The sequence below is a fragment of the Amia ocellicauda genome, chromosome 20 (assembly GCF_036373705.1).
Source record: "Amia ocellicauda isolate fAmiCal2 chromosome 20, fAmiCal2.hap1, whole genome shotgun sequence".
Classification (NCBI taxonomy): domain Eukaryota; kingdom Metazoa; phylum Chordata; class Actinopteri; order Amiiformes; family Amiidae; genus Amia; species Amia ocellicauda.
In genome coordinates, this window is record NC_089869.1 from 11,055,917 (window position 1) to 11,070,047 (window position 14,131).

At 40.6% G+C, this 14,131-nt stretch overlaps 1 protein-coding gene across 3 annotated transcripts in view; it reads right to left on the reverse strand.

The window, feature by feature from the left end:
• ldb3a (LIM domain binding 3a) overlaps window positions 1-5,372 on the reverse strand; it is a 46,137-nt gene extending 40,765 nt beyond the window's left edge. For all 3 annotated transcript variants that reach the window (XM_066693210.1, XM_066693209.1, XM_066693208.1), the window contains exons 1-2: window positions 5,259-5,372; window positions 4,798-5,018 (exon numbers count right to left, since the gene is read on the reverse strand). In XM_066693210.1, the coding sequence (XP_066549307.1) occupies window positions 4,798-4,893 (96 nt within the window). In that variant the 5' untranslated portion in view covers window positions 4,894-5,018; window positions 5,259-5,372. The remainder of the gene's footprint in view (window positions 1-4,797; window positions 5,019-5,258) is intronic.
• Window positions 5,373-14,131: the final 8,759 nt, after the last annotated feature.

Here is a 14,131-nt window from a genome sequence, read left to right on the forward strand (position 1 = left end):
ATAGTTTGTTTCTTGTTGATAACGAAATACATATTTATTTTGTCACAAGCATGATTGCTTTCACTTAAGCAACTTCTCCAAAGATCAGTCTACCAAGAGAAGCTGACTAGTCACGGAAATCCATCTAAAAGAATATCCAACTGGATAATTTCCCATGGTTCAGGTTTAGGTAATTAATAAGCTGGATTTATATTTCCCCTACAGAGATTATTATTATTATTATTATTATTATTATTATTATTATTATTATAATATTCCACTCCACATTAGCACAGTATTTAACAAAGACACTCTTTATTATTTGGTATTAATTTAGGATGACAGTTTGCCCTCATGAGAGATTAATTGTGCACAGTAAGCAATTTGTTAGGGAAAGGGCAAAATAACAACCAGCCCTGCTTTAGAAGGCGTTCCCAATCAAAGACTGAAATATTGAAAACCAGTGTCTGTTGAGTGCTATTCTAGAAGGGGTTTTACACAGGAAGGTGGTTTACATAGCATAGTGGGTGGGGCACATCAAGCAGTGTGGCCAAATGCTGCCATTTTATTAGATATCCTTGGATTTTTTAATATTAAAGTTAGATATTTTGGATAAATATTCATAACACAATGTTAACAAGAAAATATGAAACTACACTACAACACATACTGTGTTAATATCACGTTTCTCTTTGTATATATGTTTTTCGAGTTCTACAGTAGTCGGCATTTGTCCTCGCAGGAGGCACACCACCGATCTGCGCTGCTGCTTGCTCCCTGCTCCCTTTTGTGCTTGGTGATGTGTCACATGCCTGCTCATTTCAGTATGGCGAGGCTTTGTATATGTAACTGAGAAGTAAAGAATTTGTCCAGAGGGCACAGGGGGAATTAACAGAGATCGGAAAACAATGCTGGAATAAGCCCAGCCCAAAAAGCCCCACATCCATCAGAGTGGAGGGGCTTTACGATGATCTCTCCGGGTAGAAAACGTCCCAGTTCTCTCCAGAGAGGTGCCCAGGGACATGCCAGGCTGCACTGCATGACAGTCCACAATTAATATGCCTGATTTTAACATCTGTTAAGAGGGTTGTGCTTCTTTATATGGATCTTTAAATGTACATAACAGAACTGTGCACTGATGATAGCAACCTGCAATTCTTGCACTCCTGCACTATTTTGGAAGTATTAGATTGTAAGGAACACATTAAATGTTGTTTCTGGTTATTTTTAGGAAAGCAGTGCATGGGTGGAAGTTTATTTTCTGGTGCTCTTGCAAACCATAATTTTATTGTAGCACCTCTGGTAGACCTTTTACAAGTGCTTGGATTTGCTAACTGGGTTTTTGTAATGGAATGCTCTCTAACCCTGGTTGCACCCTAAAAGCCTGTGACCACTATCTAGTTACTGATTAATCAACAGGGTATTCAGGCATTCGATTCCATTGATCTTTAAATTATACAACGTGACCCATTACTTAAAATTTAAAATTTAAGAGGGATCTTTCTTGTGCCCTGTGTCTTACATTTGAGCACCACAATGACGATGCGCTTGTTAAAATCACGTGACAGTCCGGCATCTGCCAAATGGGAACATGCTGTCTGAAAATGTGCCGTCCACGTTTACATCCAAAACAAACACTAAGATGGACTTAAAAACCCTAATCAGAAATGACATGCAAATGGCGTCAGCTGATGCTCGCCATCTGGATGAATGCGTTACGTACCTCTTACCCTTCCATACAAGAGGGTCATTAAAGCATGGGACACTAGGACACCAGAGACGGCGGAGCACTCCTTCAAAAAGGAGCTCCAATAAGCTTGATGGAAGAGAAGATGATTCTGTCTGGGGGTGTCAAGTGAGAAATGCCAAACTACTGAAATACAATGTGTAAAAGCACCATTTGCACATACTTATTATTACTTATACATATATAGCAGCCAACCTGTACGTCTTTAACCATAAGTCATAGTGCTGTCTGGCTGCAGCTGTCTGGCTTTGCAGCTCACTTGACATCCCTACATGCGTAAAACTGGGAGGGCAGATAATTGGGATCTATTATAGACATTAATTAGTGAGGTATGGATGTTAAGTGCTGGGAGAATTAAGTCACAGTGGGGTGTGTTCATGAAGACATCTGTAGTATTATGCCAGTTTTATGACAGGTACCATATCCTGATATTGGTTATCATATCTGTTTATCCTGAAACAGAACCTCTGCTTGTGTATAAGCAGTCTCAGCTGGGTTCGGCAGGGGTCCAATTAAGGTAACCGTTGCTGTGCGGAAGCCTACCGCTAAACAGCTTAAAATGTCAATTTCAGCACAAATTACCTTATCAAGATGAGAGCTGATGGTTTCTGTGAGGAATGCTTAGCAGGCAGATGCTGTGCGGTGCGCCACATTATTATAATGGGCACCCTGGCTTCAAATGAATGAATGATAGCACTTACAGAGCGGGGAGAGCTGGGGGAGGAGGAGGGAAGGGGAGGAATCAGCAGAACTGGATCTTTTACCATTTCTGTTCCTTCACGCTACTGAAACGTCCCACGGAAAGACTTCACTTGTAGACAACCCAAACAACTCCCATTATACGTGAGATTTTGTGCCGCAGCAGTATTTTTAGAAAAGGGAGGCCTACGTGCAGCCCACAATGGGACGCATTAAGCGGGGAAAAATGCGTCTTCACCTGTCAGGCACTTGATTGACTGGGGCTGCTGCTTCTGTAGATTGCTGGACAGGAGGCACAAGCACCTGGGCCCTTCACTGACACTTTCAAGAAGCTAAATTTAGCAGCACACCCCCCCCCCCCCAACCACCACCACCACCTCCGAGACACACACAGAAACGTTCCTGAGGCCAAACCCAGGGCTAATTTCCCATTTTAATTAGTTGAATATAGCCACGTTCCCATCTACACCACTCGGCCATTTCTCACTTCATATCAACGAGCCTGAAATCACATCATAAAATATAGAGGCAGTAGGGAAGGTTCTGATACATGGAAGGAAATGCATCCAATAGAGAATCTTTGCTGTGGCAACTAGGGGGGAAAGCATTGAAGATGCATCGAATTCACACTTTCCTAGAAAGCTTTGTACATTATTTATGCTTGGTCTTTTTCAGGTGGACCATAGTAGATTTAGATTAAGACATTCTCTAATGTGCGTTTGGATTTATTTTCAGCATTCAGCATCTGTTAGCATAGATAAGAAACAAAACATTCTAGAATATTGTGACTTGTATATCATACTGACTTGGCCGATGCTGTGCACTATAAGTAGTTCCTTCTATTTTAGGTTGAGGACTTTTGCAAACCACCCTTGTTACACTGAAGTGTTCAGAGGCTTAAAAATACAGAGTCATAGGGCACACCCTGACCTGCACATCCATCCACAGCTCTTTGAATAACACACCGGTTGTCAGCTCTTGGGCCTTTTCCCTCCCAGTTCTGTCACACTAATGGCACAATAATATGAGACACTGGTCCCGCACTTATAATAGTCTGTGTCCATCTGAGCGACTATAGACTCCATAACAATCCTACTCATCCTCTCTGCGTCACAGGTCTGGAATTCTACCGTTATCTCATTGGTCTACCTGTTATCTTCTGCGCATATTCTGCCCAATGTACACAAATGCTTAGACATGGTTGAAAATGTAGAATTAGCACCATAATTTAGCAAGATAAATAATGTTTTCCCTAAAGCATTTCAATAACATCATCCCTCCACAGAAAAATGTAAGTTTCACTTAGTCCACTTTTGTTTCCCTCTCTTTCCTTGGTGTCTCGTACATATTTGGGATTTAGCCTTAAATAGCATTGGCTAATTATGCAGTGTATGAATGATGGGAGTTTTATACAAGACTCATAAGGGCTCATTTCCACAGGATTTAAACAATTATGAATAAATTGCAGTTTGAAATGCCTCTTTTTGTTGATAAATAATACAATATTTAATGTCTCTAGACAGCCACCAAATCATTTAATACTTATTAAGATGCATATCAAACTTTAAATGTTTAAGGCCTATTGGTTCACAACTGAAATGCATGCATCCTGTTATCACAATAAAAAGCAAAATTTGACCTCAATCGAACACTAAAGATAAGGAATTGAGTCCATTAGTCTAGCTGTTGAGATGGATCCTTTTTCATCCTGAGGACCCTATTCAGCAAGCAAACCACTCTACTGTAATGCAATTGACAGACTGTCAGAATTCACATGAAAATGCATTGCTCTTGCAGAAATTATAATATATTATCATAATAAGTCACCTGGGGACCAAATCAAATTCCAACACAGCAGCTAAGCTATTTCAAATCAATCATTAAAAAAATATAGCACACATATTTGTGGAAATGTATTTTAAGACCAATTTTAGAAGAACCAAGAACTCCTCCTTATTGCCTTCCCTTCAAAACTGCACCCCATCTCCACAATTCAGAGTAGAAGTATATATACACGCGTACAAACCACTGATCCGCCATCGGACTTCACTGTGCACAGAAAGAAAGGATTTTATTTTCTTGAAATCATTAATTCCCTATGCAACGTGGTAATTAAATGCAAACTGAAACTCAGGGGCTCTTACATGCCCATACAGATTGAATTCAAGGGGTGTAACACTGCAGTTTTTTTGTGTGAACTCATTCGGCACTCGTATACCCGTCGCCTTTAACAACTCAGAGAATGAAGAGCCCATTGAGAAACACAGAAGCAGTCATGCATTGCAGAATGAAAGGTGTGCTTTATATTGTGCTTACAGTCAAGCGCCAAGGTGTGTCAGATTGTCTGTGAAAACACGCTGGTGGAGACTTACCCTGGAGATGGTCAGGGGCATGTTGAAATCTTTGCCCCCTTGCAATCGGAAGCCCCACGGGGCAGGTCCGGAGAGGGTAACGGTGTAATTGCTCATTTTCGAGAACTTGTCTTAACGTATTCTGGTTTCCTTCCTTCTGGGTTCTTCTTGCTGGGCTTTTCTTTTTGGTCAAATTCTCCTCCCAAGAGTTGGAAAAAAGGGGGCAAGACGCCAAGGAGCCGCTGCAATAAAATAAAAAATAAAAAAGGTGTAAATATGTAAATATGAAGAGAAATAAATTTTTAAAAATGGTGCAAAGAAAAAAAATCTATAAAAAATACAAAAACAAAATCAACCAACCCCCCAAAAAAACCCAGACACAAATAAATCTCAAACTATGCCTCTAGCCCCCTTGTAAGACACCAAACGAAAAGTTAAAAACACAGAAATGCATTAAAAGTCAAAAGAAAGAGAGGTCTTGCCTGCTTAGATGGGCTGAAGTGACAGCCTAAGAATAGCACCCTTCTGCAGTGGAACAGAAAGCGATAGGGCTCCTACCCTCAGGACCCTTATAAGGCCTGTAACGGGACACCCAGAATGCATGGCTTCCATGATTCAGATGGCTAATATAGCCTCCTCTAAGGCCAACAGATTTTTCTACTCTCCCCCAGGCACCTCCAACCCCCAACATCGTGCCCCCAGACAGGCCAGGGAAGCCACTAATTAACAGAACTGTAATGCTTTATAGCCAAGGTCCGCCAGCTCTACTCCTTGAGAGCCACAGAGTCTTGTGGCTTTAGTGCCAGCATCATTCTGCTTACTTGTTCCATGGAACAAATGTAATCCTGTTCCCATTTCTTAAGTAGGTGATGATTAAAGAGATCTAAAACTCTCCTTGACTACAAAAGTCCCTTTTTGTTTTTTAACCACACCAACCCATGAATGGCTACTGTATGGTCTAATAATAATATTCATCCCAGATTCCTGTAGACAACTCATGCACTACATTGTTATGGAATTGTTCAAAACTCAAGTGCTCTAGTGAAAGATCTCAAAATATTTTATTTAAAAACATATCTTGGCCTACTACTTGATTCAGTATATCGTTTTCTACATTTACGGACTTAAAAGAAGCACTTAATTCAATTGATGCTACTCGGAGAAGATCTGTGGGACCTGGAGAGCAGTGTGTTGAGAATCTAACTCATCAGATTATTAGACCAAGTCATTTTCTCACAGCATGGCAGGAATGGAAGCAAGAACACACTGCAGCTCACCAGTCCACCTTGCCCTGGGAGATGATATGAAAGTTCATTTCTAAAAGGATACACTCTCCATATCGCTAACGTTGCAAACGATCCATGAGTGAAATGGGAACAGTCTGCAAAACAGTCATATTATTCACAGGACATTCTTCAGTACATGCCAGTTTCTATCAACCCCAATCTAAAATATCACATCACCTCATTATTGTTTTCCCCCATGAAGGCGGTGGACAGACACTGCATCACAAGGTATCCAGTTTATTTCCCCGAAAAAGAATGAGAAAGAGCATCTTCTCAAGTGACATCTCTAGCATTTCCCCAGGGCCTTCCCAGAATACCTCTGCAGCACCAGACTTTCAAACCCAACAATGAATGTCTTTATGGCAACAACAACAATGTGAATATATAATTGTCTCTCCGTTGTCTTTCCATATCCCATTTGCGTTTCCTAAACTGGGGCTCAGCAGTGACATTTTAAAAGCTTTATAAACCGGCAAAGGGGCTCAGCAGAAGTCACCATTGTCATACACACCAGTTCTGCCCGGACTCTGAAAAACCAGCCTAGCAGAACACAGTCAGGGTGATGTTAAAGCAATGCTCAGAAGCCATGCTGGTGTGTTTCAGTGGTGATAATGACCCGTCTGCAAAAGCAACATGGGTCGGCTTGCAACATTTATTTCTGCTGTCCCCTTACCTGCCTTCAAAGCTCTGCTTAGCGCTGTAAATCCCCACTGGTCAATGAAATCACAGTGATCTCCTTTTGAACCCTATGTGTATTAATATTAAAAGGATGCTCTTTAAATCACAATCAAGTGATGGAGGAAGGCGTCTGTTGAGAGTCATTAGCTAGTCAATCAGGTTGCTTTGTATTACCTGATTGCAGTGTCTTTTAAAAGGAAACAAATTATGAATAAATACATGGTTCATCTTTAGCTCTTTGTGATTTAATTGAGACAGTCATGGATTAAACGATGACTGTCATGGATAAGTGTCACGTTAATGGCACATCTAAGCATCCTACAAAGATGTAATTTTCATCATCTGGTATTTGGTGCTCTGAAAGCCACAAGACCTTTAATCTTTATCGCTGAATCAGAGAATGAAATAAAACAGAGATGTCCCACTTTCCAAAGGCAGTCAGTTCTAGGAATCCGCTGTGCTGATTATATTACACATGACTGGCACAAGGCTATACAGATAAGACCGTCTCTCAAACAGCGCTGCACAACAACGCCGACAGGAGTCTGTGAAGGAGGACTGGAGATACTTGATATATAAATAAGCCCTCACAATCACGTGCTAATTACAGTCCTTCTATTAATGAAACCATTAATGTGCAGCTAAACAGTTGAAAAGCCCTTGTTACGATGGACATTAAAACACCAATTACACCTTGTATCAGTTGTAAGGTCAATTGTAAACACACAAAGCACAAAAGGGTCTATTCATTCTACCTTTTTTAATACTGTCCATCTGGTTGTGCACTATTTGACCCCACTTAGATAATAGATAATACTTATTTATTTAAATATATAAGGAAATTACTTTCCCGATTGCCACTGAAGGGTTATTCAGTAGCTCAGCAAACTAGTTCAGGATACTTTAGTAGTAGATATTATGGTCAACCAATGCATGAATTTAACTTAAACTAGTAGAAAATAGTCTGTGTCAATATAAATGATGGTCATACGGATTAAATTCTGGTTGTTTCGGATTGTAGGCATCCATCTTTAAGATACTGGTTCACAGATGTTTTATCCAATTACCAGCACTGGGTTTGGGACTTTAAATGTGCATGCAAATGTTGAAGGCTTTTAACTCTGGCCACTTATGAGCAGCTGGCTTAATCCTCATTGGGAGAGCTTCCACAATATGTACTGAATTAATATGGAATACAACACACACATTTATGAGAGCTGCCAGTACTAAGGACTGAATGGGCCCTATAGCCCGGAGATTGTTATTTAACATCTGGCCAATTTGAGATATCCCAAGAGGCAATTGCACATCAGCACAATGTGAACTGATCACAGTTTCAGAAATCCCGTTATCAACAGCCTCACTGACACGGCCTTCACAAAGCACGTCGGAATAGTTCCCAAGGGGAGTTTTCAGCAATAAAACACAAAACAAACCAAAACACACAGGTAGGAACCTTCGACAACATGGCGGAATCAAACACATTTTCCGTCATGTACGCACACTACTCGGAAAACAAACGTATTCCCATAGCGTACTGGACATGTGCACACTTGACAATAATAGTTCTGCAGAGCTCTCCCAGAACTTCAAATACATTGTCATGTAATCTGAGAAAAACTGCCTTTAAGCAAAGTTCCTTTTCAGAAAACGTGACTCCAAATAAATACAGTGAGTGACAGCTACTGTATTGAACTCCTGCATCTGGGCTAACAGTAACTGCCAATTAAACATGGGTTGGAAGTAAACTAAAAATAACTTGATTCTAATGCGGTTTTGAAACAACGAATGAAGAATCACAGTTTGGCCGAAAGGGTCGATACATCTTCCTCTGACTGAGCCCCTGTCACTTCACCCCTGTCGCCTGGCCAGAGCAAACACAAAGGGGTTATTTTCATCACACCACAAGCAGACGGAGCTCCTAGTACACCCCAGGGAAACTTTGCTGCCATTGCCACAGATGTTCGGACACACAAAAAACATCACTCACATAAACTTGTTAACATTCAGAGCAAGTTGGTTTTCTAATTTCCTTATCTTCAACTGATTTTGGACATGTCTACCTCTCAGCACCAGCACTGGAATGTCTAAGATTATCAGGTCTGACTGTGAGGCTCTGAGAAGGCAACACAGGGTAGGGAGGTGACAATTTACAGTAGCTTTTTAGTGTATTTGTCTTCATCTTCCTTTCAGTGGAATATTGTATATAGTATAATTCCTGTATTAAACATGTATTTAAAAACTATTAGAGATGAACAAAGGTATCTCAGTTCAAACAAATGGCAGTCTATTCCAATAGGTTTAATAATTGACAATTGATAAAATGTGTGGAAACATTGAATTCTGGTCAATTCAAAAGTTTTTGTAGTTAATCCAGTAATTTAGAGTTTATCAGGAACATAGACTTTAATATCAGCCACTGAAAGACAACAGTGCCCTTAATTGAATAACCATGTTGCTTCACTGATCAGCATATCACATCTTCTCAGTCCTTAGAAACTGGTGGTAAATAGCCTCACATTATTATTATCGACAATGACAAGGTGATGTAATGTTTTTGGCACAATCTGTACAGTGTGAAACCAGCAACAGGGAAAATATTCTCACATCCCATAAAAACATCACCTGGTAATTGAAAACATACAAGTGATTTAGTCCATCTTTGAAATCAATAGTATCTCTCTCCAGAATCATACAGTGCAGGATAAATCGCTTGTATCACCATGATAACAAGGCAAAAAAGCATGGAAAATGATTTTATTTTGAATAGCTCTATGGGAAGAATGCCATAAATAGCGCTTTATAAAATAAAAGATCGATTGAAACTTGGTTTGAGGCAGCAGAAATTTGCACTGTCCATTCCACAACAGACAATATTTATCTGAGCAGCTGTTCATCCATGTAAAACTAAGATGTAAGATGTTAAAAGCAAATTTAGCAGAAGCTACAGTGACATGAGATAAAAAAGGAACTGTTAAGAGTAATGAAAGAAGTAAGTGAATTTAATGGCATACAATTCCTTTCAAAATCAAGATCATCCATCAAAGGCCTAAAAAAGGTGACTAATGACTTTGATATTTTCTCATGGTAATTACAGCTACTCTCCTGTTTTTGTGCTAACTACAGTGCGACATTTCCATTGACTGAGCTAATGTCACCACGCTGTCCACATGTACTGTAACAAAGACAGCAATGCTGGGTTCAGTGCAATAGCACGCTCGGGAGACGGTCAGAAGCAGGGCAGGATGGAAAGTGACCTCATCCCACCGTCCTGATCTTACAGAGAGTGGAACAGTTCGAGGCTGCCATGGCACTGCTGGGACCCCTGTGATATTTAAATATTCTGTACACTTTTGAACACACAAGCTATTTTGAGAAGGATAATTCAAGTACTAGGGTCAAGATCTAGGTCAAAAAGTCACCATATGTCCCAGCTGGACACAGATGTCTGTACAAAATGCACCGAGGCCAGGTCCAATCCCACACCTGAGCTTAGCTGCCTGCATACATATGCACACTATATATTAACCTAAAGTGTAAAAAGACAACTTTATGTTACCTTGGAGAGCCAAGACAAAGCATTGTATTAATTAACATGAGCTCAGGGACACACGTCAAAATGCACAGAGGTGCTATTTCAAAATCACTGATCCAAGCGATTTAACAACCTATAGAAAACGACAGGATTATTCACCACTGTAGTACAAAGCTCTGCCATGTTACTTAGATTAGCCCTGGCATAAAGACAATTAAACGGTGATTCAACACCAGACATACAACGGAGACACAAACACTATTCCTGATAGCTTGGACCTATGGGTCAAGGCAGGGACTAAAGCAGGCTCTCCAGCACACGGCTGATATTTAAGGGCACAGAATCAATGCACACAGATTGCTTAGTCACACATGCAGCCCCATACAGAACAAACATATGTGGTAGAAATGTGATTCTTATGTCCAAACCAGACCCTTATATGGGAAGTATTTGAAATATATTTTATTCTGTCATCCAAATATGTATTTTAAAGGTTAATATAATGGGGTAAGATTCAATTCTCCAATATATTTGTAACAGATGCAATAAATGTCATATGTGCCACCCTGTATCAAATCACACACACCAGCCTGACAAAAGCCACAGTACGAGAGTGTGCTGGGATACAAAATATATAGTTGCTACTTTCATAAAAGATACATGTTGATGGTTGAACACTGTGCTATTCCAACTACTACCAACACAATCAACCACAGGGAGCTACACAGCGCAGAGACAACTCTTTGAAAAGCCAAACTGCATTAGTCAGCTGCACTCATTGCACAAAACAAACATATCACTTTGTAGTGGGAATAACATGATGTGGGTGCTGCACTCCTGACATCAACTCCCATGCTCTCCGTCTATATGAGCTAGACATTTGAGATCAACAGTTGGGTTACAAGCCCCAGTCTGCACGCCACTGATCTATTGCAATCCGTTTCTGCAACCGAGATCGCGGGCAGGACATGGATCACCGCGTCCGTGCGGCGCAGACTCCCGCAGCTCTGCGCAGACCTGCAGAGTCCCAGAGATCCCATTGGGGGAGAGGCGCAGCTCCACGCAAATCTGCGCCACACGAACGCGACGAGATCTGTCAAACCTCCTCGCTTGCAGCACACAGGCCGGGACGCACGCTACTTCTCTGGCAGGCTTTTGAAAGACAAGAGAAAATTACAAAAGAGAGAGAGAGAGGAAAATAAAATGAAAAAAGTCTGCAGCACTGTCGAGTCCTACGTGATCAGCTGACCGCGTCTTCTTAAGCTTGACTAACCGGCTGAATAAAGCGACATCCCAGCTGGTGCTTTGAGAGAAAACGGCACAGAAAACGGATTAAGACTGAACATGCAGCATATAGGCAAATCCCAGAGTACTTATTTTTGGCAGTTGCGTCTTGGGCATTGCTGTTTCATTGATTCATTTATTTATGTATTAACACTTGTAGACCATGCAAGTAAGTCTTTTTTTATGGCATGCACCGGTCAACCGGGTTAGTTGTATAGGACTACAACTACAAGCCCACTCAAAAGAAAGTTTCCAGTGCATTATTCATGGCGACACCTGACACCTGTACCTGGTCGCGTAATTCCCGGATCTGCCGTCCGTCCCGCTGTGTCGCGCCGCGTCCCGGGGTCGCCTTTATCCGCTCTCCGGTGACGTCACCGGGCAGGCGCGCAGGGAGGGCTGGCGGGAATGTCGTTAAGGTGGTATTATTAAAGAGACAGTTTGCGCTTTAGTTTGGAAATGAACTCATTTAACATATATATTTTTGGTTTCATTACCCTAAGGATTAAAGGGTACAAATAGGCCACTCGTATACGAGCAGTCGGCATATGTGGGAAAGTATCATAACAAATGGTCATAATCATAGGAAAAAACTACTTCAGATATGGACAGCTTTAAAAGTGCGCAGTTTACTTCTGCTTCTCTTTCCAAGTTATTTTGTCCGTCGTGGATTTGTACATTATTTTAAAAAGCGTTGGCAATATCGTTTAAATTGTTCCTCTGTAAATGGACTGGCGTATAAGTCAACGATGGAGTGACGTCATACAAAATGTGCAAAGTGAAATATTAGTATAAGGCCTTTGCGCGTTATTTTCACTGAACTTAAATCCTTGTGCAGGAACTTGAATTGAACTAAATACATATTTGAGGGAAATACATTTGATAAAGTGTTTTATAAAATCTAAAAAGATGTTTTTGTTGTTGCGTGAACTGAGACTATTACATGTACAGTTTACAAACCTTCATTTGAATGAGTAGTTACAGTGAGATGGCATTACATTACATTACGCACATCTGAGCACAAAACAAAAATCAGAAAAAGGGCAAAATAAAAAAAAGCATTCTTCATTTTAAGATGTAAATAAAGAGATACAGAATTGTAAGTGTTAAAGGATAAAGAATAATAAAGTATTCACATTTGGTTTAGTTGAAACGCTGCTATTCAATTGTTTTATTTAAATATATATATATAAAAATATATGGTGAACCCTCATTCAGACTCCACTTGATTGAGCTCAGACAGGGAGTGAGAAACATGACTTTGATCAGTGTGGAGACGTGGGCTCTGATGGCCTTTTTGTGTCGAAGTCAAGAGTGAAGGAGTGTCTCTGACCACATGGTCGCATCGGCCTCTCAGGCGTCTTCCCCACCACTCAAGCCACTAATGGCTGATTTATCGTGTTGCTATTGTTCAACTGGCAAGGGATTAGGCTTGACACCAGCCTCCCCAGGAATACCCAGCAATCCTTTATACCCTTGTGGATTTAGTGTATTCCCAAGAAGACAGATACCTTCTATCATGCTCGATGTGGGTGTTAGTGGTTTGAGGGAACATCAGTTATAACCATGCATCTCTTCTGGTCACCACAGAGACAGTCCCAATGGTAGATGTGTTGTGTGGACACTTAAACTCTTACCAGGAACTGCCCTGGAGGAAAGACTGCAACAGGAATGGGGTAAGATTGGACTTTTATTCCCCTGCAATATCTGTTTGAATCTAGTCTGTGTCTGCTGTGCTTGGAGCATGTGATCTCGCTTTCTCTCTCCCTCGTTTCACAGAAAACAAGGGAAAGACAGTAAGAGCAAGAGCGTAGGCAAACGAGGGAGAGCTGATTAATGCATCCTACCGAGAAATAACAAAATAATAAGGCCCAGCCCTGTTTATTCATATTCAAGTGAGGTTTCTACATTATTAAACCTTGAATGTTTTTGGCATTTTGGATTGGTGCTGTTAGAGCTGTATTTATTATACATTTGAATGTGTTGTCTTGTAATTTTTCATTGTACGGTTACCTCAAAATGGTCCGTAAAGGGTTAACTGATTGATATACAGTTGTAGTTTAAAGTAATCACACCCTTCACTTGAAACAATGTGATTTGGTTATTTATTTAGTCTTACACTGATACAGCCCACAGCAGCACAGCTGTCAGTAGATCAACTAGAATATTCAAAAACTCTGTTTAAGTTTAGTTTAGTGAATTATATTTATTCAACTAAATGCATCACCAACTGACATTGGCCTAGACAGATCAAAATGTGGACGTACCCACGCACCGTAAATGACAAACTTATAAGCAGTAAAAAATGGCAATAAACAAAACCATAATAGGGTACAGTTTTGTACTTTGTGCCTCCCAGGTGAGATTTTGGTACATTGTGATTTGGTTTAGGCCCATAGTTCAAAATGATGGGCGTTAGATACACTTGCAATCTTTGCCACATATATATTTTCTTGTATAACCTCTAGAATGTGAGTGCCACGTAATTGTGAGTGTCTGGTGCCATAATCGATGGTGAGTGTCTGGACTGTGACCCCTCAAGTCACACCGTTGGGGAACAATAGGGGGATAA